This window comes from Apteryx mantelli, chromosome 9 (assembly GCF_036417845.1).
Source record: "Apteryx mantelli isolate bAptMan1 chromosome 9, bAptMan1.hap1, whole genome shotgun sequence".
NCBI classification, from domain to species: Eukaryota; Metazoa; Chordata; class Aves; order Apterygiformes; family Apterygidae; genus Apteryx; species Apteryx mantelli.
In genome coordinates, this window is record NC_089986.1 from 6,696,934 (window position 1) to 6,722,879 (window position 25,946).

The 25,946-nt window shown below is 45.3% G+C and overlaps 1 protein-coding gene across 4 annotated transcripts in view; it reads right to left on the bottom strand.

The window, feature by feature from the left end:
- Nucleotides 1-25,946, bottom strand: part of TNIK (TRAF2 and NCK interacting kinase) — a 203,510-nt gene that overhangs the window by 165,194 nt on the left and 12,370 nt on the right. For all 4 annotated transcript variants that reach the window (XM_067301611.1, XM_067301614.1, XM_067301613.1 and 1 more), the window contains exon 2: nt 5,911-5,976. In XM_067301611.1, coding sequence (XP_067157712.1) covers nt 5,911-5,976 — 66 coding nt within the window. The remainder of the gene's footprint in view (nt 1-5,910; nt 5,977-25,946) is intronic.

A 25,946-nucleotide genomic window follows, 5' to 3' on the forward strand; every position in this document is an offset into this window, starting at 1 on the left:
CAGGAGCATTTGGCAATAATGAACACTGTCCTCCTGGTACGGTTGGGGAGAAGCACGTGACTATGTAATCTTAACATCATTTATTCCCCTATTCAATGCTGTACAACTGTACATAAGGCGAGAGAGTTACAGTTACCACTAGACCTATTTACTGATTTTTTTGTGTTTTCCTGTAGGGTTATGTCTCAAGCTTAACATTGCCAATAACATAATAGTTCATTTGTTTTCTCTTGCTCCTGTGCGGCTGTCTCCTTCCCAACATTAAAAGTGGGGAGCCCTTCACAAGGAGCGCTGTGAGGGCAGCAGATGCCTCCTGCCTTAGGGATTGACCCCAGTGCTGGTGGAGCGAGGAAGAAGTGAGAAGGCTGGAGAAAAGATCTTACTCAAGTCTTGCATCTAGTAGCAACCCTAGTTGCTACTACATCCCTGAATTTCTGATTAAAGTGAAGCACATAAAAGTCTAAAGTAGCATTAGGTAACTGCTTGTGAACCATGCCCTCCTTCTTCAGTACAGGGTGTGCTTCAAACAACAGTGCAAGTTAAATACTGCAAAGCCTTTAGCACATTAATTTCACTATTGAGAAGACTGCATCCAAATCCAGCTTTGTGAGGCTGCATACACCAGCAAAGTCGTGCGTGTGCAAGAGTTTGTATGGCCAGAGCCAAGAACAGACCTGAGCAACTGCTACTCCCCTCTTCAGGAGCCCACTCCCACCATGCAGCAGCAAGGAACTCCCAGATAGTCACCCAAATAAAACTGCCAGTAAAAACTAAAGCAATCCCCCAGTGTTCAAATTATTTAACACACAATAACTAGCCCACTGAATGTTTTCCCCAAGTCTTGGAACAATCTGCTGGAAAGGTATTTCTGAGTAATCTCAGATTGTTTTAGTTTCAACTTGCATATTTATTGGGGTGTTTTGCACACCAGAAGTTCTAGCCTTGATGATGTGATTTATCCATGCAATCATAAGTACTATGACTACTAGTATTTTAAGGGCCTTTTGCTTGCTCTCGAATGCAAAGTAGAGATAAACAGTAATAACAGTATTACGCAGTATACAAGAAGTATTTCCACCCACTTTAGATAATGCTCTAAAGGTGGTTTAGTGATTTTTGTGTTGACAGTTTTGCTTTCATTCATCAAATACCCACTGAAAAACAGTAAGGCAATGGCTCAACTCCCTAAGACCAATTCATTGTATTCCTGTTAGCCATTTCTTTGAACACCTAGAGGAAAAAAAATAAAATCCAAAAGTCACAAAAATCCCACACTGCAACAGTGTTAAACTGCAGCTAGCAAGTGCCCAAGTCTTTTGTCAAAATTAGTTCACAATCTGTTCCATTAGATGCAGGATTATTTGAAAATAAAGAAACACTTCCAATTCAATTAGAGAGATAAACCATCACCAGTGTGGTCTCTCATCAAAATAAAAATCAAGCTATTCACAGGAGATTGTTAGGCAGTGAACAAGGAACATTCATTCTCTCTGCAATTACTTGAGGCCAAAGACTCCAGTTGTGGGAAGGGGAGAGATACAGGAATGGGTTACTGATAAGGCTTTTTCTAGCATTCAGCTGTCGCTGATGTAGAGCCAAAGCAAGACTGAGATTCAGTCTCCTGTAGATACTCCAGAGAACCACCAAGACAATTCTTTAACCTGCAGTCCTTTAGCAAAGAAAGGCCTTTACTTGAAAACGGAGAGATAAATCCAAACAAGGTACCTTTCCCTCAGGGGCACAAGCCTCAGAGAAAGAGGCTTTGATCTACACAAGCATCGTACACCTCCTTAATGGTATCTTCAAATCAAGACCCAGAAAGTAGGATCAAAGCAACCCAGGCAGCTAGCTTTACCCTAGCACGTGCAGTGAGAGCAGACAAGGTGTAGCAGTCGCAACTTCAGCAGAGGCTGCGCACTCCCCTTGGAAGCTGTTCACATGCACCAGACGTGGCCACCTCATCTTTTCTCCTACTAGTCAGGAGAACGCATGCGCTGCGGCAGGGGCTACCCAACCTCTCTAACACCATGGTTTCTGAGATCGCTCCATGACCTACCAGCAATCATAAACAGTCTAGAGTTGGTCATGGGACACAATGCTTGGTAGTGCTTCTACCCGAAAAGTTTGAATTCAGCATATTTTGAGAAATAATGGCCCATGGCCCAGAAAGTCTGGGTATGAACTTGGTTCTGTTAGGCAACAGAACCGAGTGTGGAAAGCTCCCACACTAGAGTTGTGCAACCACCTGCTTGAACCTTGCATCTCCATTCTAGGTACATTAAATACCTTTTTGACTCCTGGGACTCAAAACAATTTTACAGACATTTACCCGTAAGTTGTCCATAGGATGCGATTACTGAGACCATCCATTGATAAGTACTGCACGGAATCACCATACAGGATCTTCTAGAGGCAATGTCTAAAAGTCTTCAGCAATTAACAGTCTGTTGTATTTGCCCGCCTCACATAATATAGAGGAAAAAAAGGTGCTTCACAGGGATGTCATATTGGACCTACATTGAACTAAAACGTGAACGTACTAACAGTTCTGAAATTCTCTTTTGTGTGTGGCAGTTTTGGACTAGGTAGATGGAAAAAATGCTGATATGAAAAGCACTTTGCTATGGTTTTCATTACCTTCCCCCAAAATCACAATCAACCCCCACACACTGGGAAACAAAGAATGATGAAATGTGGCGGAGGGGAAAAAAAGCAAGTTTCTCTTACAGCACTTTCTTATGCCACTGCTCTGATTGCTCTTATTATTGCTGTACTAAGAAACATTTCTCAGAATCCTCATCCTGTCAAGGTTGTTATATCATTCAGTCATCAGAACAATATAACCATGCATTTTTTATCAATTGCAAATGGAAGGTTTTCATGTTGCACTATAAACCTTGCAGGCCCTTGCCACTCAGACCCAGTTCTTTCTAGGTCCTGGCAGCCAGACTGGTTACTGTGTCAGAGATTAAAAGTGTCCTTGCAAATATAACTGTGGCAATGTTAGAGCTTTTGCTGTTAAAGTCAAGTTTTCTCCAAGAATAGCAGGGCTATCGTTCTGCTTCTGCAGATTTGCAGCAAACAAACATAAGATCCTCTACCCTGCCTGGAATAAATATCTCAATTTTGCCTTTTCCCACCTGTGGCACCTTCCATAGGGCCAAAGGCAGAGCTAGTCTTCTTGTTCGAGAGAGTAGGATCAGCAGTAGAAAGGGGGGTGACTTCCACCACAGATTCAAAGCAAGGGCAGCAGGAACAGGTCTCATTTCTTTATTCCACCTCTTAGGACATATGGTCTCAGTTATTCTGCACATCTTATTCAAACGTTCCCAGGTGTCTGCACAGGCTCTTCAGGCCATCATCCCTTCTGCTGCCCCTGCTCAGCATGGAATAGACTTTCAAGTAACTACACAGACACAAATTCCCTGGGAGCTCTAAGCTTGTGGATCCCTTCCTGTGTGACGGCAGTCGCTCCTAGCACATAGAATACAGGCAGCATAGGGGTGCGCAAGGCTTAAATGTGAAAGCCCAGCCTAGGAAGCAAGACACAGACTGGGCACCACAATAAATTTTATTTTTCACAACTAGAATATAACTAGAGAGAAAACAAGCAGAAACTTGAAAGAGGATAGCAATGCGTACACCTCAGATAGCACCGGCACAGAGGGGTGGGAATATCCCAGATGTGATTTAGATTGGTTTAAAATGGTTGTGGGACAATAACCTAAATACAGTAGATACTACCTCCTAGGTAACAATGACTTCTGAAATATTTTTTTTAGAAAGGAGCCAAAGGGTCTAAGTGTCTTGAAAATTGATCTATCTGTTTTGCTGCAAGAGATAAATACAGTGGTGATATCTGGTGGAAAAGAACCACAAGATCTTATTTCCGCACCAGCTTTTAGGGTGGGACACTGTAAAGTTACCTTTGGTTTATACCCACTTGTTCTACCCCAAGACTTCAATTTAAGTGAATCCAGTCTTAGCATGAATTCATAACTCAATACTTACTAATTTGGTTTGGACAGCAGCTTTTCCCCCTCCCAGTCACCATCCTGTCTGGCACTGGTATCATGTGAATCATTTGGAGGACAATCTGATTACTCCAGTAAGTTAAAAACAGTTAAGAGGAGGATTGTTTTTGTACAGAATGAGAAAAGGGAACACCAAAGTGTTCAGAATATATTACCTCCTGGAAAATCTGCACTTCAGTGCTTCTAGATGTTTCTTCCCCAGCCCCCCTTCAACAATACATAGACGCACGGAAAGAATCAAATACTGCAACAGGAAACATGATTAGTAGAGTTGTGCAAAGAACAGCGCAAGCATTAGATAGTTTATTTCCCTTTTCTGCTTTCCACAAAAACATTACGCTTTCAAAAGGCTGTTACAGTCACATAGTTTCCACTGATTGTTAGAAATATGCACAAGTTAAAATTAGGTCACCCTCTACCATTATTTTAGCAGCTGAAAAGAAAAACAGGTTAGAAGCAAGCTCATGTGGCTGGCCACAGCGATTGAGAAAGTGCTGCTATTTCCATTGTTCTATCATCCTCTCGGAGAAAAACAACTGCCTTCAAAAAAACAGCAGAGGGGAAGGCTCCCTAGAATATAACAACCTTGATAAGAAGGGTTTGGGGGTTTTGTTTTTGTTTTTCTTAAACTTATTCCAGTTCAAAAATTCATACATTTTAAACTCCAGAAGTTTCAGTTCATCCTCTGTTCACTTAAATTCTTCTATCATCATATTGATGGGATTAGCCTACAGCAGTGGGAGGATGGGGAAAGCAGAATTCAGAACAAATATTTCCTGACAGGTAGCTTTTTAAGCACACTTCCCTTCTTCTCCTCATTAGGAGCAGCCTACTGTCTTTTAGCGCATGACAGGCAAGAGTTATGCTTTCAGAGTGATGATGAGCACGTGAATATATTCTGTATAGTCAAAAGAGAATAGAGGCATGACATGTAAATATGAGCTCCCTGTGTGTGCACACGTGAATCCAGGTGCACATATACAGAACTAGGGTTCACACATACAGAAGCCTTGGGAGAACATGGCCCAGAGGAGCTACTGCTGCCCAGAAGACCCAAAACAGTAGCCAAATTCTATGTGCATCTGTGCCAAGAAACATCACAGTGACCTTCTAAACTCTCATCTTTGCATCATATACCAAGTGCAGATAAATCCAAGCTTTGAAATGATTCAGTTCCTCCTCAACACCCTCCTTTCCCCTGCAAAATCCACAAAAACCCACCAAGAAATCAAATTCTGGAAATCTCTCACACTTAAGGTGTTTGGGACAGGAGATGTAACTTAGCAAAGTGTGGGCATTTTAAACATTTTCAGAGAAGTTTATGGGTTTAAAATTCCATTCTCCACGGTATTCCCATTTGGAAAGTTGCTTCCAGATGTTAATAGAAGTGTTAAAGCAAACCTATTGAGTTTTGTGTTTTCCTCCTGCAGTGGGTTTCTGCTGAGTAGAAAGTGAGGCACCCAGGCCGCATGCTAGCCTCATGGTAAGAGCAGAGCACCAGACTGTAACAAACTCATTTTGTAAGCTATTGCAGCTGTAAACTCAGCTCTTCAGAAAAGATCAAGATTCATCTATTAAACTACAGACTCTTCACTCCCTCCTCATCACATAATCAATAAAAAGCAATTGGGGGGAGAAAAAAAAAAAGTTATTCATTTTTTAGTGACAGTTTCAGAACTGATATGAATTGCTTATTTGTAAGAGCTCTGTGTGCTACACAGTACTTGAACACAAGACCAAAAAGCAGAAGTTCAGCAAGGTTTCTTGTCAGGCCTGAAACTGGTTGAACCTAACCTAGCTGATACACTGGGATGCTCCATATTTAACATATGGCCTAAGGAACTAGGATTGCTTCAGACACACACAGAGCCCTTACCTTATAAACCTGCCCATATGTACCATTGCCAACAAGCTCCACCAGTTCAAAGATTCCTGCAGGATCCTAGGAGAAAAGGAAGAAAAAAAATTAATAAGCAACACTTAAATATTCTATAAAGAGAGATCAATGTTTTACTGACAAATGTTTTGAACATTTTAAGCTTTTCAGACAGCCCTCGGATTAGTAGCATTACAATACCATTAAGTAGAATTGTTAATCTACCCTGCACTGTGAATCGCCAGCTCTGCAAAGAACTCCTACGCAGCGCGATGTGCAGTCGGGGGGCAGCAGGAGGGCTCCCAACAGCAGCACCCTGCCCAGTGCGGGGACACCTGTAACATTTGGGCCTTTGAGATATCAGGCTGGTATTTGCAACTAAGCACCGATATATTTTACTGTTATCTGCCTTGAAACTTGAATATTCAGTGTGTTCTAAATAAAATAGCAAATATATGCTATTCAAACTTAGTCCAAAGTTGATTCACAAGAAAGTTTAAGACCAGTCTAGCCGGCAGGGTGTCACTTTGGACCCAAAACAGCTTCCCTGGTCTATTCCCGAGGTCAGTGCCATTAAAGCCACTTGGCCTAAATGTCACTTTTGGTTTGGTGCGTCTTGGCCATCAATACTCTGGTTTGGCATTAAGATAATCTGATCTAGAGCAATGCTACATGAGAGTACAATTATTTGGAAGCTGACTTCAAAGCAAACTGAGGAACCCAGCCCCACATTTCTCTTCTTCCCCTCTTCCCTGTTTAAAAAACAGTGTATATGGATAACAGACTGGCAGTCACACACAAGCGTACACATACACACAAACAGAAATGAACTCACTGGCATAGTTAGAAAATGATATAAGCTAAGAGGTATGAGGGATGGTGGGGAAAGAATAAACCCGCGCTGCTATTTTCTCATCTCGCTGGGTTTTTCCCTTCCAGAAGCTTTATTTTTAATTTCCCGCTCCTCCTCCTTTTCCCACACTCGTCACTTCAATCTCCGTTAGCGCAATCCCCCTCAAGCCGGCGAACACAGGGCTGCTCCAGATCGGGCTGCAACGGGCCCCGAACACGGACATGTCCTGGCGCCTGCGGGCTCTGCACTAGCCCTGCAGCCAACCAGCCCACCCGCTGGTGCCACAGGGGACCATGGCCCCCACGCTCTGGGGTGGCAAGCGAGTCCTTAACCATCTCCTCCCCCTGTTTGGCTCCTCTCCTGGCTCCACAGAATAGATGGGTCACCAAAGGCCACCAAGCCTCAGACAAGTGGGTGGCTGCCACTGCTTGAGTGGGACTTGCAAGAGACGTGATGTACATATGCTAGTGAGCACAGGAGCCTGGGGAAACAGAGAGGAGACCATATGGTAGCGCTCCTTTGCGAGGAGTCTCGCAAGCCCAGGGTGGGCTCTGCTTCTGCATTCGCTCTCGCGTGGTGCGACGGGCTCTGCGTTTGCAGAGGAGGCAGGAGGAGCCTGTGACTGGGGCTACACCTGGAAACCTTGGTACCACTCAGACTCTTGGGTGGATTTTGAATCACTTCAGCTGTCAAATGACTTGATGCCCTAGTGAGCAAAGAATTGCCACATGAGATCTGGGACGATACAGATGGGTAGATTAACCAGTCCACAAAAGGAAAAGAAAGATCAACCACCAAAAGCACTCCTTGGGAGACGGAAGAGCGAACCCACCGCTATGACAGACTATGGAAATAGAGGTTTCATTCATCGCAACACCTGGATCAGCTCAAAAACGACTTCTGGGTCTGAAAGTCACATTCAAACACTGGGTCTTTGTGAGCAGCTGAAAAGCGAGGTTTAATAAAGCCACAGGTAAATTAAGCCAAGCCTGACAGGACTGAGCGTCTTTCTACCCAGTCCAGACTGTGTGCTACCACGTAGCCGCTGGGGCTTGGCCACGCTATCCCACTTTGCCTCCGCATCTCTCAGCATACTTCCACTTCAGCGTTGGAGCAATCCCTTTGACTGCCCAGTATATCTAGAGTGTCATGGCCTGCCGTCGCCCATTTCTTTGCCATAATAGCAAATTCCCGATTAGCAAGGCTGGAATTCTTCCGATTCCAGGGGCTCGCACATACCATTGCATCCCGCAGGAAACCCCCAGCATGGGAGGCATTCCTGAACCGCCGACTTTCCCACACTCATCCCAAACAGCAGTATGCGAGGCATGAGCTCCTGGCGACGGAGACATACCCCAGCCACACCACTGCCCTGCACAGCAGGGAGGTCCAAGGCTGGGAACCTTAATTTAACCTCCAGTGATACCAGCTGCAGCAAACAGCAGGGAAGCACGGTGTTGGAAGAAGGCTTGTAGACCATTAAAAGACAAGTCTGCATCGATGCAAATATACCCCAACTAACTTAATCCGGACACTTGAGCACCAACAGCGAAGCTGTGGCAGAACAGGTTTCTAACACGCAGCATCCAGCCCAAGTGTGACTAGCCCATGGCTTTACTGTATCAGCACCAGACTTACACAAACGCTAGGGACATCTCCGGTCCTGACTGCTGCGTGTGCAGACCCATCCCAGAGCAGAAAGGAGAAAAATAAATCAGAAGCCGAGCAATGCTGTGGTACAAGCAGGACGTTGAAAACAAACTGGAAGTGACCCAGCTGGAGCCCAAAGCTGCTGTTCACCACCCAGGGCTGAGCTCTTCACTCAAACGAAAGGGGAAAGGGAACCGGTGGTACACCAGGTTTTTACAAATTGAGCGAGAAAGACTGAAAGAAAAAAAAACATGATGGCAGCTGCTGTTTATTTTTTGCGTTTTTTTTCTAAGGGTTATTCTCCTCAGCGTTGAAACAATTCTGGAAGAGGCTTTTCAAGTGCTACGAGTATATCTATTTTTGAATATTCACTAGGAGATTAAGGAAGAAGAAAGTTGTGCCTAGGGCAGATGATCACAAGGTTTGGAGAAACACGTCCAAGAAAACAATTCTTTTTTTTAATCTGAAATGGCCAAATGCTCTCAGTAATATATTTTCAGACCTCTTCCCATGATTCCTCAAACCAAAGAATACCCCCTCTCACCTTCCTCAGGTCACATTTCATTCACCTGACATGCCCAGATGTTCAACACGGTGCAACTCCATCAGTGTTTTATGCAAGCTCCTTCTTACTTTGGTTCACACCTTAAAATTCAGGTTAAAGTAAACATGCTCAAATCAATCCGGTTCCAGGGAGCCCAACACGCACCTTTGGGATGGCTGGTGGCCACAAGACCTGCAGCCAGGTGGGGTGGAGGAAGCCCGAACCTCAGCTCCGGGCCCACCTCCATGCAGCTCTGGCCATCCACACCCATAGCTCCAGCCCTTACCCGCTGACCAATTCCTTTGCTATATGTTTCCCCCCCTTCCCAGTTCTTCCCTGCACTCTTCCAGCAGCATTGTCAAGGTAACCGGGCAGCTTGCAACAAGTCGCTGAGTGACATTTCTGCCTTGACTGCTGGCACAAACTGTTACGATTTCAGCACAACCATAGCAACATGACTGGAATGCCAGTTATTCACAGCCGCCAGAGGGAAAAAAGGACAGATCTCTTTTCCAAGCGATGCTGCGCCCCTCCTTGGCCTTGCTTTTCTCCCCATGCAGCAGGTGGGCACGGCAACAAAGCTTCTTCAGGGTCCTTGCTGAAAGAAAACAGCCACTATTTGTCCGCAAGAGTAGCATTTTGTTAGCAGAATTCAAGAAAATATATACAGGATTGGGGAAGGGAATATTTCTTTCCACCGGACTCCCTAAATTGGCTCATAGGTGGAGATGAGCTTTTGCATCTTAAAGGCTTTTGGGGCTGTGTCTGGTACCAGGGGGACCAGTTGCCCTCCTCTCCTAGGGCCACCCTGCGCACTGCACCCCTGCAAAGCCTCAGCTGACGGGGTAAAGACGCTTCAGGGACATAGCGGAGAACAACGACGGCAGCTCGGGAGCCCTGTAAGGGATGTGAAGGAATGAAAAGGAGGAGGCATTTTGAATGGGGGCTTTTAAGCGAGCCAGGAAAAAGAAATCCACAGAACAGAGCCCTGCCTGGAGACCAATCCAAGGCAAGCAGGGAGCAATCTCAGACCAAATATAGCCTGCGCTGCAGATAAGGGCACTCGCGCTCTGCTGCTTGCAACGGCGGGCTTCGTTACGCTGGGCCGGGGGGTGCCTCCGAGCTCATCGCAGACAACTGCCGGCACACGTGCATTTACCCACCTCTTGCTCATACCCTTTCCCCCATGCCCCTCTCTGCCGACGGGGCTTCAGAGCCGCAGCTGCACAATCAGCAGCCCAGAAGCCCCAACTCCGTGCGACTGCTCCTTCGTTCTGCCCCGCTGCTGCGCCAGCTACCAGGAAACGCTGTTATTCAGGCTGCAACTCTCCCGGTATTGCGAGCTCCTGTTTACACATAGCCCAGATCGTCTGCACAAAGACGACAGTATTTTTTTTTTTAAACTGCAAACATCAGAACTAACTAACAAGCCCACAAATAAAAGGGGGAAAAAAAGTGGTTTGTCTTGTTAGTTTAGGGAAACTGGGGGACTTCTTAAATCAAGAAGAATGAGCATTTTTAAGACAAACACACAAAATAATTTTCAGCTCTACATCAGCTTCACACAGAAAATGATTAGTATTACTGTAGTACCACCAGGGCTCCACTGAGAGCCATTGTACGAATATATAGTAAGAGACAGTATCTTCCTTTCTCCCCTCCCAAAGAGCTCGACTGTCTGAACAGACAAAGGACAAGAAAGAAAGGCAGAAAGGCAGAGGCAAAACCTGCTCGGGCAAGGTCACCCCACGGGCCACTGCCACGGCCAAGACGAGGATCAGGGTGGCATCACTGCAAGTCCATGTGCATCCCCACCGCACCCAGACTGGGGGACCCGTTCCCGTCCGCCCTGGCACCTAGAGCAGCGCATTTTAAAGCCCACAGCACAAGACACACACCACTGCTGTGCTGTGGCGTTATCTCTCTGCTCCGAGAGTATTTCTAAAGCTTCCAAAGCTTTGGGGCTGAAGAGGTGGGAATTTACCCGGATGGTACTCCAGCACCCTCACTGGTGGGTCACACTTTGCAGTGGCTGGGCAAGCTCAGAGCAGGACCATGCTCAAGCCGCTATTCCCTGGCCCCTTCTCAAACCTCCGGCTCCGTTTGCATGGACCACGGCAGCACCCATGGGGCAGCTCGTGATGCTCCAGCGTGGAAGTGCTCCAGAGGAGTGGGCCGGCAGCACAAGTGAAGTCACAGCCTTCTCCCCACGCCTGGCGGAGCTGTGGGGCACAGGCTGGTGTTTGCACATCACTACCAGCTGTTTCAGTTTTAGGCCTGCAGCGTGCACATGCCGATGGTTCTCACCCTGCTCTTTGTCTTCCCTATCCTGCCTGCTGTAGGGGGGGGAAAAAAGAGCTTATTTTTATTTTAAAACAAGCAAGCTTTCTGACACTGGTGTAGGTTTTAGCAGAAGAATGACCCCAAGTCACATAAGAGCCCAGCTGCACAGGGCTACAGGAGCAGCTTTCTCCATACGAGGATGCCATTGGCTTCAGCGTGACCGCTCGCACACCACTGCGTACAAGGCCTCATTGAAGGGGACGAGTTACTCTGGATTCGCGCCAGAAGAGGCAAGCGCAAACTTGGGCCACAGGCTCTTCATAAAGCAATGAAAGAAATCCAACAAGAAAATCTTTCAGTTGCTTATGTGAAAGGAAATATTTTATATAGTGGCATCCATGGCAGAGGCTGAGCAGCCCCGGTGGTCCTCCAAGCTCTGTTCTCCCTGCCCCAGCTTACGGACACCCAAGCTCTCCCACATCAGGACCTAACCATGTTTCTGTAATTGCAGCCAGGACAGACTGGAGTTCAGCTCAACGTAAATTCTTACACTCCTGATCCAGCTCCCACTCAGATCAGTGGTAGTGAAGCCTCAGTGGCTAAAAACAGCTCGAGACACAAAGCAAGGCAAGAGTATAATCTTTTCCAGCAATACCATGGAAAAAAAGTCCACTGTATTTAGATAAACAGTGTATTTAAAACTGCATTATCAGAAAAAGGGACTTCTGTATACAGATGATAAAGCAGAATGTATCCAAACTTCAGCAACAAAACACACATCCTTTTTGAAGGACTTATCGGCATGAAAGCAGCAGTTGGGCTCACAGCAGGAATGCTTTCCTAGTTAAAATGGCTCCGCTCTGTATAACAGACCCGAGCAGAACGACAGCAGAAAGACGCCTATGCCTACACTGCAACACTTCAATGTGTCCAAGACACAAAAGAACCAACACTTAGCTCGAGGAGACTGTTTACAAAGTAATGACTGTACCTTGGGCTAAGCCAGCTGGGGGCTGAAGGCTGCAGGGGTTTATCAGCACTGGCTATGGTGACTCCTGGGTTAACAGATTACTAGTTAGCTACTCTCATAATTTCCCAGGCAGATGTCCACAAACTTGAGTGGAAGGACAGTAGCATTTACAAAAAGGCTGTATACCCACTTGCTTGTGTTCCTTGAAGGAGCCTAATTTTTCTCCCTTCCAGCACACGCAAAAGGTATTTAACAGAAAGGGTCGTATGAGGAGACAGTGGAGAGATGCTTTGGGGGAGCTGAGGCACACACCAATAGCACCACTATTGCTATGAATGCATGGAAAAGGGAGATCAGAGCTTCTATAATCCTTGTGCACTTATTCCCCCAATTCTGAGCTGCTAATGACAACTCCCAGCCCAAAAACCATGGAGGTAACCAGTCATTAAGCTAAGGTTATAACCCTAGAGTAATGCACCGCCTGTGAAGTAAGCACTCAGTTATGGGTCAGCAACAGCCTAGCATCCCTCAGCACTAGCTGGCTGAAGCAACTGCATGGCACTAAGATCATTTTTTTAAACCTCCACTAAAAACAAAGCCTGTGCAACTAACATTTCCAAACACCATGATTTTATGAGCCTCTACCTTACAGTTCCATAATAAAACAGTCTCAATAGGAGATCTCATTGAACTCATCAGGCATTTTCAAGAACCAGAGCAGGTTTACAAACCTCAATATCAGATCCAGTTGGCTCTACCTAGGAGCAGGTGGCTCTGCTCAGACAAGTCCCTGGAGTCACGAGGAGAGATTTTGGCCCTGGGAAGCACCAAAGGGTTATTCTGGCCTAGCAGTTGGCTCTTGTAAATTAATGGCAATGTCACAGTATGCAGACAGCTGTGTGCACAGGAGAGCCATAATCTCCACTACGTGTTAGAGCTTGGCATGACTACAGCTAACAGCACTTTCAACATAAGAGGTTTTGTTAAGATGTAGTAGATGTACACAACTGCCTGAGGAAAGTCAAATCTTCTTACCCCATTAAACTCTAACCAGAAGCAGCTTGTTAGAGTGTGAGAAAGGACTTTATGAAGAATGCACGAGAGACAGAAGCAGCCTTTAGCAGTACAATTCAATATGTAAAATTGTCAGAGTAATATATTTTTGATTATGCAAAACATCGCCATGAGGAATAAGTATAAGAAACAAGGGACCAAGGCTTCAATTCACATATTAAATACTTCCCCACATTTTGTTTTCCAAGGCCAAATGTCCAACCTGAGCCATGTCCCCTGAAGGTGTACTTCATTTTAGCAAAATCAGAAGCTTTGTATGCAGCCACTCACATCTCCCAAGCATCAGGACCCGGCTGATCTCAAGCTCTAACAAGTCAACTGCTGTTCCCTCTGAAAACACATTAACCCGCTCATTTTGCCTTACTTTTACACTGACTTTTACAGTAGGATTGAAGCACTTGTACAATTTGACAGAACATGGTCCAGAAGATCTTGGGGAGGATGCCCAAAATGGCATGTAGTTCAGGGCAGAAATGGATTTTAAAGAGTACTTAAAGACACTGTCACTTTTTAGTAATAAACCAGTTGCCTCACTCCCCAGGATAGTTCTGGTTAATGAACCTGTGAGTAATATGAAGATGGATTGCACAAGTCAGGAGAGGTTCACTAATATAGCTGCAGACAACAGCAAGCAAAGCAGGAAGGGGACAAAGCAAAAAAATATTGAGTTACTGGGAAAAAGAGGTTGTGGATGTTATGATTTCAAGCATCAAACATTGCTTCCCCACCACCCAGACATACTCCTAGCTCTGCCCCTTAACACAAGCAATGCAAAAAACTTCACGAGGCTGCACAGGTGGTTTTAGGTATTTTGCTTTGCTTGTAAACTGCATAATGAAGCAGAACCACACTGGACTACTGGGTGCTATTCAGCCTTCACAGGGATTGCTTACTCTCATGTTTTTTCCTTCTAGCTTTCGTACTTTTCCCCTCCTTCGCCCACCCATCCAGAGACTCACAAGACAAGTTATCATCAATGCCATCCACCACTGCACCTCCTGCCTACTCAAGCAATACAAGCTGCTCTATTTGGAAGAGTAATGAGGAACTCACTAAGGGGTTTATTTTCATTTTGAAGAAGTAGCTCATCCTCCCTCACCCCCCAACACCCAGCTCCAGATCTCAAACAAAGATGTTAGTTAAGAAACAACACTTCTACACTTTCTGCATAAGAAAATTGTTGTCAAGGCTAAGTTATCAAGAGGAGAAAAATTTCTCCACTTGACGGCTGAGAGAAGCCTGTTTACAAATCTATTTCAACTATTCCTTTTCAGCATCTCAAAGAGTCATTTCTCCACCCTTACTGAGAGTCAGTCTTGTGCTCTGCCCATGTCCTGTTCCTAAATCACACATCAACAGGCTCTACCAGGCCTCTCTGACAGCTTTCTCTAGCTTCTTGATGGAGAGAAGTTCTGGCCACAACACGTGCATCTCCTTCCTCTCCAAAATGTCAAGACCTGCCAATAATTGACAACAGCAGAATTAAATAAGAACTAATTCACACGTTGAATTTTTCAGTAAGTAAAGCTGTATTATTCCTTCAACTATTATCCATTCAATTTAAGACAAGAATCTTGCGGTTTTGTAGCTACCAGCAATCAAAGGTATAACCAACAACTCTACTGAAGGGGGAAGGAAGAAGAGGAAAAATTCCCCACCACACACACCCACATACCCCTCCGTCCAGTCCCACTTGGTCTTACTGAAGACAAGTTTTAGCTGGCTATAATATATGGACCTATTCCAGAACTCCTGCTTATAGGACAGCACTTGCACACATAAATCAGAACTTTCTGACCCAGATTCTGCTTCCTGCTATGTAAATAAAAGAAGAAGCCATTCTACGCACCCTCCATAAATATGAGATGTGGGAGCTCTAAACCAATACAGCAAAATATATAGACCTGGAAACAAAGAGTTACCAAACCAAGACGGTGCATTTGTACCACTGGAGATAATGCATTGCTCAGACCCAGATGGACAAGTGATACCAGTCAGGGATAATGACAACGGTGACATATATAAAACTAACCAGCATACCCCAGGAGGGTATGCTGGAGCAGCCTACTCTAAGAAAAAAAAACATCCACAAGATACACACCTACACTAACCACAACAAGAAGGGCCCAAGCCTCCTCTTCATTCCTTCAAAAGCCTGACCCAAACATCACTAGCAATGAGGTGACTCTATCCAATCATGATCTCATTTAAGCAAGTGTAACTCTAGCTTGACCTATAGAGACAATGGATTTTGACTTGAGACTAATGAAGATCAAGATCTGGCCTACATGCATCTTACCATGGTAACACAATGCTGAGATTCAACACCCCTCAAGACAACATGTTTCTACTTATTCTTCATTTGAAGTTTGACTCAGACAGTTCTGATTTTAATAGCTCTCCAGCACATCCCTTAGGTGTCCAGGAAGGCTTCCATGAATTGTTTGCAGTCACACGATGAGCCCTTCTTCCAGTTTGCAGAAGACTTTTCATCCACAAGAGTCAGAAGTCAATCAGTGCAGAAGCACCAGTGAAAGAAGTAGTGCTAAGTGAACCCCAAGGTTTTCAACACAGCATTAAATGAATGCAGCCCCCGTACAGTTAGCCACTGTATATACGCCTAATTTAAGCACACAACTTCAACAGGACAATATATAAAAGGCTTGGATAAGCTCAATGTCTCTAAAACGCTACAGAGCCAATTATAAATCATATCTATAGATCCCAGAAGATCTGAAGTCACTACTAGTATTGTATCACACTTCTTAGGATGCAGACATCAATTACAGTGCAGCAGCTGGACACTCTCCTCACTGAAAGTCACTTATCTGCAGTTTCAGACCAATAAGATATTATTCCTAAATGTTTAGATCTCATCCCTCTGAGAAATAAAGAGTTTCATCTCAGCCAGCAAATGTTTGCATCAAGCTGAAATTGCGATCTACTGGTAAATGCTGTCAAAGGTTCATGGTTTCTCAGAGGAGTTGGATTAATTACTTACCAGAACAGCTGTTTCATGAACTATAGCCTCTTAACATACCACTCCTAGAGGCACACTTGAAAAGAAAGGTTGCTGCCAAGCTCAGCACCAAAAGCAGAGAGCCCTCTCTCACATGCAGGCAAAAATTCCCAAAGTCTCAAACACCAGGACATGTTTGTGGCTTTGCCTGTAGATGTCTGTAGCAGTGACAGCTCAGAAGCAAGTCTGTACCTTCCCAAGTCACTGCCGACCGGACACCTCAGCCTCTGCAGCCTTTCGCAGAAGACTGCTGAGGTTTGCTGCCTGGGATTTTCCCAAGCACTTTCCTTGCTCCTTCCCCATAATGTGAGCTCTGGCTGGAGGAATGCCTTACAACGCACACCCCATGGCAGAGGAACCACCTGGGCTAGATGTGGGCTGAGCAGGCTAGGGAAAAGCTGACAGGGATGAAGTGGTTGTGCCGTTGTGGCACCAACAACCTAGAGAACACAGGTTTGAATAGCAGGCATCCACGCAATAAGTGACACACACTCTGGACATGCAGGCATGTGCACCAAGGAGCCTCAGAGAGCTTTAAAACTAAGGGACGGCTGAGCAGATGGCTGGGCCAGGCTGTGAACATCAGCCGTTCACCCACTTGAGAACAAAGACGCAGATGATGACCGTTATGGCCAAAGATACCACGTTTGGGAGTGCTCAGTCTTACAGAGCTGCTGGGTATCCTTAATGCCTTTTGAACTTAATGGGAGCAGTAAGCAGAGTTGCTTACTGTGGAGTCCTAATGCGGACTCAGGCGCCTCAAGTTATGCGTCGGTCTTCAGAAGGACACCGTGGCTGGAGAGCTCTTCTTCCTTCACAGCCCCACACAGGCCATGGTGCTTGGTCGCAATCCTGCAAAAGGGGCAGAGGCTGGGAGGAGCAAAAGCAGCACTTCACAACACAACGCAATGCTGATACGCGGTGCTGAACATCGAAGCCACGGAGGGAGCAGTAACAGAGTCTCAATTCCAACTACAGCTTGTTCCTCGGGCAACAAAAACAATGGCAAAAAAAAACCCCCAAAAACCAAAACCCTTTGTTACACTTCCAGCCACTCTGGGCAAGGTGTAAGCACAAATCTAATTATAAATCAGATTCCCCAACAGTATGCAATAAAAAGGCAGAAAAGAGCCCTTAATTATTAGTCCAAGACACAAGCACCTTTCCCTTTTCCAGCTTCAGAAACCTTTTCTAAATTTGACCCATAGTTTGTCTTCCTAGACCCTCCCCTTTTTTTTGAATGCTAGTAAATGGTTCAGACAGCATCTTTGAGGTCTTGATGCATCTTGAGCATCTTTAAAAACATATAAATCAACAAAGAGCCTTTCCCATCAGAAATCTTTACATCCCAGTTTAAAATGTTTGCCATTACTTTTTAATATTTTGCTGAAAACAAGGCAGAATTCCTATATACATGTCTGAATAAACATCACATCGCTACCGGATTCAGATGAGTTTGTCACACTAGGCCGATTTTCACAGATCATCTAGCGACGGAGTTATCTGATGTCTTACTCTTAGTGCCTTTCAAAGAGTTTACCGCAGCCTGTCTGTCACTTTTCATCAGCCCTTCACACTTGGCCCTGTAACGGCTGGTTACCAGAAGATCAGATAACTCTTCAGTAGCAGTAGCTCCAAAAAAGGACAACACGGAGAGCAAATCCCATTGAATTATTTAGCATGGCACTAGTTGCAGCCCTCTGTAAGATGCAGCCAATAGACTGTAAAAAAACACAACTATAAGAAGCTTCAAAAAATATGCATGATGAACTTTTTTTTCATAGAAGTGTCTTGACTAAGGAGCAAAGTTTAAAAAAAAAATATATATATATATATCGATCAAAGATATGTTAATTTGTGTGTCTTTCTCTCTCGAGAGTTAACAAGGTGCAGGGAAGGCTTTTCACCTTTTTCCTACATTTCACAAGCTGCCTTGAATAATCCAGGGAAGGTTCAGTCTTGACAGAACCTCACTTAAACTGGGGGGAAAACACAGTCCTACAGCGAAAAGCAAGATCCTGCCTGATGCACACTGAAAAAGCTGACTGGAAGCCTGAGACGATCCACACTTGCTGAAACGATTTGCAGTAATTTTTTTGCCAGGTGGTAAAGCATTTCCCATAGCAAAGCTTCTGTATTTCTTGGTGGCTAATGCTGTGAAACACCCTTGCAAATTCACAGAGCTGTGTTTTATCTTAAATCCCAATACTCCAAATTACTGAACTCTGGGGGAGGCAGTCATTTAATTTAGCTCGTTTGAGCTCGTTGTTGTATTACGACAGCAACCCTCCAAGCCCAAACCAAGGGACCATTCTCACCTGTGCATCACAGGAAGATGCACTGGTTTGCCTTTGCAAGTCACTGACAATCCGTAAATCCAACCGCCACCTGCTGCTTTATGGGATCAGTTTGGCTTCCCATCAAATGACGGCGCCACGACACTTCCTCTGCCCTCGGAGCGCTCTGCTAGCAGCACTGCCCGGAACGAGCCGCGACATTAGCTGGCCTCTGCTTAGCAAAACCCTCGGTGCTAGTGCTGCAGTTTTATTAGCAGACCCCCACCTGCAGCCCATCCCTACCGCCGTGGCGCGCCGGCAGCTCTGCAGGTCCACCTTCTCCAACCCAAAAAGGCATCCGTGCATCCCCAAGAAGTATTTGGCCCACAGTCATAAGCAGTGAGATTAATCATGTGGGTGTAGGGAGGTGAAAAGGGGATGGGAAACATTTGTAACTGCTTCTAAATTAATTGCAGTTATTGTTATTTGATTTGCTAAACCCTCCAGGGCTAGATTTTATTTTAGAAAACTATGAACGTATCAGATTAATCAACTTAAAATAAATGGGCTTGATTTATTTATTTCTGCTATATCTATTCCTCTTTAGGCTTGGCAAGTCACTGCATTCTTTCCATCCTGTGAAAGAAAGAACAAGGGCTTTTTTTTAATTATTATTATTATTTTAAAGGAACCTTTACAAAGCCTAACAATTCTGTGAATTTAAACCATGGCAAAGGTGCACTGTAAAGGAGGACAAGCAACAGGAGCAGGGCTGGAGCCAGTTTCCGAGCGGCGCGGACACCAGCTCCGCACTCGGAGAACGGCGAACCCCAAAGCACTGCAACGTGAAGCACGATGAACGATGCACGTGTAAGGTGCATCAGAGCCAAGACCTCGGCAGGGCGCTGCCTCGCTCCCCAAATGGTGCTTTGCTGCGGGACGGCGAACACCCGGCAGCTATTGCTGCAAGACCTGCGGGTTTGCAGGGGGAAACCCATCCCAGCAAGGACAAGCGGAGGGCAGACAGTCCCCTTCAAGGGCACCTCACAAGAGCCGTCCCCGTGCAAAACCCCCAGTCCCAACCACATTTTTGCAGTGAAAGCATTGCCAGAGACAGAGAAGTTTAATCTCCTCCAGCCAGATTGAGCTGTTTCTGAATCCTCTGAAAGTTGGGTCAGCATCCTTCCCCGCTCCTGATTCCCTGCCCTCAGCTTTAGCAACCAAGCAAATGCCTCTGCCAATGAGCTAAAAAGAAAAGGCCTCACATACATTATTCCAGAAAAAATTAATCTTGTGTTCCACAGAATATTAAGTGGATTACATTTACAGCCTCCGAGGAGAAAAATGTTGATTTCCATGTATCTTGTTCTATTATTCACCTCTATTACTTTTCATATCAGCATAATTTTAGTCACAATAAATTCCTATTATTCAGTCCAGAGCTCAAATGGCTCAACAAACCAAGAGACAAGAGTGAGAGTGGGACCAGCAATGGCTTTGAAGAAAGCATGAAGATTAAAACCACTGGAGCACTATTGCTGCACAGGACATTATGCAAGGTGGAGACTCAAAGCCAGCTTCAATTTTTTGGACTGCTTCATGGCAGGATCATCCCTGAACATCAATGTCTCCTCATGAGGGTAATAAAATAGTACAGATTCTTTAAATATATATATATATATATACACATTTGCTAATGTCAATTAAACTATGCTATTAAACTGCCGGTCTAGATTTAACAAACATGGCAAGATATAGATTTTTGACTCCTGTGGAATCACGAGCAGGGGAAAAAACAACAAAAAACACAAGGTGCTTGACCTCAATATGCAGAAACAAATTTAAAAGCTAATGCTGAAAGCAAGATCCCACGGGCACAGGGATTTACAGCAGCCACAGAACTCTCCTTCCAGCTCAGGGAAGGACCATCCCACGCTCCAGGGCCGCTCCTGCCCCAGCACTCTCCGACAAGAAGCACCAGAGTGAGGGGAATGGAGCAGGCTGCAAGCAGACAAATCAAGATGCGCTTTGGCATGGAGAGCAGGATTGCGACCTGCTTGTGTCTGGTGAACCCCGGCTTCTCTCCTGCGTGCTCTCTCCAAGTCACTCGAGAGCCCTGGCCGCTGCTGCGCCATGGAGGTGAACACGCTCCCGGCCCGAGCGGGACGTAGCCTCGGGAGGGTTGTACAGATGCCATACGGCAGTGCCTGCTCCCAGCCCTCCGGACATTTCAGCCACCACAAATGCCTTCCCCAAGTATCGCCAACCTCACCAGTCCTCCCTTCCTAGCACTTTGAGTAATCATTCAAATCGTTGCAAAGTGCCTCCACCTGATTTACTAGAGTTTTACACTTTCTTTGCAGAGGTGTTAATGACTTTAAAAAGCACAAGACTCAGACAAGCAGCCTTAATATCGTTAAAATACTTACTATTAGGAAACTGAGAGAGTTCATAAGGGCCGGACTCTGAGGGCAGCGTATCCATTGAAGCTTAGGCTCATGTGAGAGGAGTGTAAATTACTCAGCACCAGAGTAAGCAAGATCAAAGTTGCTCTGAAAAGATGCAACCTGCTGACAGTGATGCCAACTCAGCCAGAGCATTTTTGAATATTTCACAAGTGAGTTGATGAGTTTAAAAGGCCAAAAGGAGCGTTTTGATGATGTTGCGCAAAGCAAGGGAGGAAGGAAGGAAAGGGAAAGAAAAGAAATTTCAAAAAAGTGCTTCTTTCAACACATGCTACAGGATCATACCCCCCCAGCCCCAGACAAATCTAAAGGATTCAGCCCTTGCTTGATGAATGGAGATTCATACTTTCCATTTAAATCTAGCTAGTCTGTATAGAGAAAAGGCACAGAAGGAACAGCTTCTCGATTGTAATTCCCAGGCTCCATCCCTTCTTTTATGGTTCTAAAATAATTTGAATTATACACAGTAAACGTCAGAGGTAATAAGAAAAGTCTTATCGGATGAAGTGACTTACAGCTTCCCACATGGGTGAGACAAAGAACTAATGGTTACAGAACCAGATAAGAGTGCTCATAACCAGAAATCAAATCCACGTAAGAGTTTCAGAAGCTACACACTCTGTCTTGGAAAGTAAAATAAATAGTACAACAAATTTTCTGTACATTAGTGCCAAAGACACTGCTTGTGTCACTTGCAGACAGCTTCTTTCTTCATGTTTTATCCTCAGCAAGTCAATCCATCCGTGTCCACCGCCCTCCCCAAGTCCGAGATCATGTACTCTCTGCACAAAGTCCCGAGGAGACGGGGCAGAGGAGGACTACCGGAGGAGGAATTCAACACAGCCGTGCCCCAGTGCTCTGCAGGGCCACCCCAAATCCTAGCAGAGCTGTCTACAGCACCTGCCAGACGGTGTCATTTCACCCGATACAATGAGCCCGGCTGGCTCTGCCGGTGTCTCTCTGGGCTCTCCCTCCACATCAGAGGTGGGTGCAGCTGCAATGGTTTTCACGGGCAACCAACCCCAGAACACGTTCAGCTGAACGCCAGGCCACCTTGTAGCCTTAGGCTAGAAGTAGGAAGACAAATTACGAGATCAAGACTCCCTCGTAATCTTTTGCCCCTCTAAAGACCTGACGTGTTGGGAAAGAATATTTCACTATGCTGAGAAATTGTTTTAGCTTTCAGTGTTTCCACAGTCTGCAAGTACTTTAAAGCTAGAACTGACTTTTTGTTCTGGGTCTGTATAACACCGAGTAAAATGCTATTACGATACATGAGAAGATTAGGTTGTTGTTCTGCACCTGGATCCCCCAAGGACCGCATTATTCAGCAGAACCCTATTTCCTTTAGCGTATATGCCAGGGCCCCAACAAACTCCAACATTGCACCTTGCTTTTGTCAAAGTTCCAAATTATTAAATAGTACTAAAACTCGTGGCAGGTTGCCTGCAGAAATGATCATATCTCGGGTTTCTTGTATCGCTTATTCTAAAACAGGAAGAGATACAGAATATGACTCTGATCTCTGATCTCTGCTCCACAGCATTCGCGGTGAGTAACCAGGCTGTACGTTGATCCCTCGGGATGGGTGCCCTGGGATTAAGAACCATTAAGACGAAAATCTGGCCTCAAATGACTGCAGCTGAGAATCTCGCCATGAGATTTCTTTACAGAAGTACCAAAATTTCCATAGATTAAACTTTCCCATTGACAGAACAGAGTATGAAACGAGGCACGATTTCAAATCGGCTCTTCCTGGAAGGAGGGACATCTATCTGCTACCAACAACTGGGAAGTTGCGCTAATTTACACAACCGAGAGCGCAGCTCATGACTCATAGCTGGTGGTGGGTAATGCAAGCTTCGGTCACACAGCGAGCACAGGGTGTCCTCTCCCTTCCAGATGGGAAACCTCACCAGCACACAGCACCCAAACAGCCTGTGTCTGGGAACTACATAGGAGAGGACAAACAAGTAATTTCTCAAACAGGCTTGACCTGTTCTGCAGAAAACCTCCTAAACACTATGCTGAACCTCAACATGTGGTAGAAGAGTTGTGGGTTAGATAAACAGCACACACTTCCAGAGGCAAGCTCAACTAAGCCAGAGCTCCAACTTGGAGGAGGCTTCACCAGTCACAGGATTTTTACTGAGCTGGAAAAGCAAGCTGCAAAAATTGCACAATCTGGTTGGCTGTAAATGCTCTAAAAATAACCCTGGATCCACATCTCTTCCAACATGGGTCCTGTGTTTCTTTGCATCATCGGCAGCTACCTGCTTTTGCGCATTGGTCTATGTCATAAATTCATGCCTGCTGGTCCCTCCAAGAACTCTTACTGCTGGTTATTATTTTGCCATCAGACTTCCTTGAAAATTCACACCTGCAAGTTATTTCCCCTCCCAAATGCCCCAAACCTTGCTCTTTGAACTGGCGAGTATACAAGAAAAGCATTTATTCAAAGGAATTTGTTCATCAAATCATGCAAACACCAAAACCACACCTTATCTAATCTTATGAGAGCACAGTTTAATGACTACGACACAGGATGAGAGGCCAGAGGGTACGACTTCTACTCCCAGCTCTGCTAGGGCTGCATCATCTCTAAGTGAATCTAAACAAGATGCTTGACCCTTCCTCACCTTGATTTTCCCCTGCTATACGACTACCCTAACATTCCTTTCCTCACAGGGGATCTTATTTATAACTCATTATTATCTGCACAGAGTTATGCATCTCGCAGTATGCGTATGTAAACTGAAGTATAAAAAAAGGTGGAGAAGCAGCATCGGCCAGTGAGTCAGTTACCCTATCCTGACCTGCTCCCACCTTTCCCAGTTGGCTCAGCTAACCTTGCAGGGAGATCACTTCAACTGCACTAGTGGCAGCAACAGCCGCTGTGATAGCTGGGACAGCATCCAGTTCCAGTACAGTAATGCTTTTGCTCCTAAGTGGATCCACAAACCTCCTGCTTCCCTCCACCCCCTGCGAGGCAAAAGGCAGTGCAGTGAAGGACAGCAGGAATGTCCATACTGAGCCAGCCAGTACAGAACAGCAAGGTCTCAGAGGAGCATCTGGCCCAATAACTTGCAAAAAAATAATAATAATAAATAAATAAAGAGCTCAGCTCTTATTTAAAAGAGAAAGGAAAAATGTCCTATTGTTCCATAATTAATGGAAAGCAGAAGAGGTTTTATGGAGTCATTGAGAAATAGAGGGTGAATGCTAGAAAGCACATTTCAGTGTTTCATGATCACAAGGTGAGCTGCTTGCATAATACTGAAAAAAAAGAATATAAATGCCGATATCACAAGGCAGTTATAAAACTTGGGTTTTAATGCTCAGTAACAATAACACAATAATTAAGTCTCATGAGCAATTTCTTTTTTTACTTCAAAGTATATGCTGTAGCCTTCAGTTGAGGAATGATCTCTCCCTGGTACGGTGCACAGGCGAGGGACCCCCCGCTAGCCACCACCCCACAGCACCAGGGATCCCCCTCTGCAGCTTGCTTCCCTTCAGGCCATTTCTTCAGACCTGCCCCCGAGGAGGCTTCAAGTTCACATCTCAATACCCAAGGCAGATGCTGTGAAATTGAGAGCAGCAGGAAAATAAGGAAATAAATCTGTACTTTGAGAGTAAACTACTAAACCCTGCACCAGGCCTTCCTCCCCCATGGTTTTTGACAGGAGCACCTGCTCCCACGTGACCAGGACATACAGTCTCACCTAAAAAACACATAATATAGAGCAGCAAATGTCATGCAAACCAAGGGCAAATGAACAGCAGAAGACAGTCCTTCCCCCTACTACTACTACTATTTTTAGGCAGGCAGATTAGCTTAGAGCAGTTTTACTCAGTTCTGATAATGAGTAGGACTCTTGCATCTTCTCTCGAGGACATTTCCTCTGTTGGCTAATGCTTGAGCATGCACTTGCTTCAAACCAACAGTATGGAAGAGATCACATGAAAGAACAAAAGTAAAGCGATGACTTCTTGTGAAAGGCTCTTGGGAAAGTGACTCCAGCTTTGAACTTGTGCCAGATCTCCCTTTTTAATGACACTGCTTAGCTTTTTTTTTTTTTTGGGGGGGGGTACTTTGGGGGTACTTGTTTGTTTTACATATTGGACTATACAGATGACAGACCTATTTTTAGTTCACAAGCCATGGCTTCCTGGCAGCAGTTAGTTAAGTAAATGCAAGTTCAACAGTGTCAGCAATAACCTGCCCATGATCAACCTCACTCAGGAGCTGACCAAACTTTATAGCAAAACCTTCATCTATTCAAAAAGTGTAATGCTTTTATTTCCTCACTTCTCAGACTGAGCTGAAATATCTCAGAAGTGTAGGTCTACACATATAGGACAGACTGTTGGGCCTTCCCAGGCCTGAACACTTGAAAGATGGTGATGGAGAGGCAGCCAGCCTTGGATTTGCCCAGCTATCCTTCAGTCTGTAGTGCTTTACCACAACGCAGCCACTGCAACTTCACTCATGGCAAAGGAACTAGAGGCCTGGTCCTCTCCCAGGGACACCAGCGGGTCCAGTCTGGAGTTTACCCCTGGGGAGGATCCGACAGCCAGGATCCAACTGCTGATGCTCAACAACAACTGAAAGCTTGCAACTACCAGAGGTTTGCTCTATCAAAGAGTAAAAGGTCTCCTTAGTGTGGGTCATCTCTGGCACTGATGTGGACAAGAATGGTAAGAGAGGAATGATGACAGCTTCCCACAACTGCCACAGCAGCAGGATCACTATATTAATGGTACTAAAGAAGAGGATGCCAATTATCAAGGGAATTAGACATAAAGGTCTATAGGGAGATTTGGGTCCCACTGCACTGCAAGGTCTTTTCAGGAAGAGCCATTCCTCCCTTTACCAGAGAGACTTGCTGCTGAAGTATT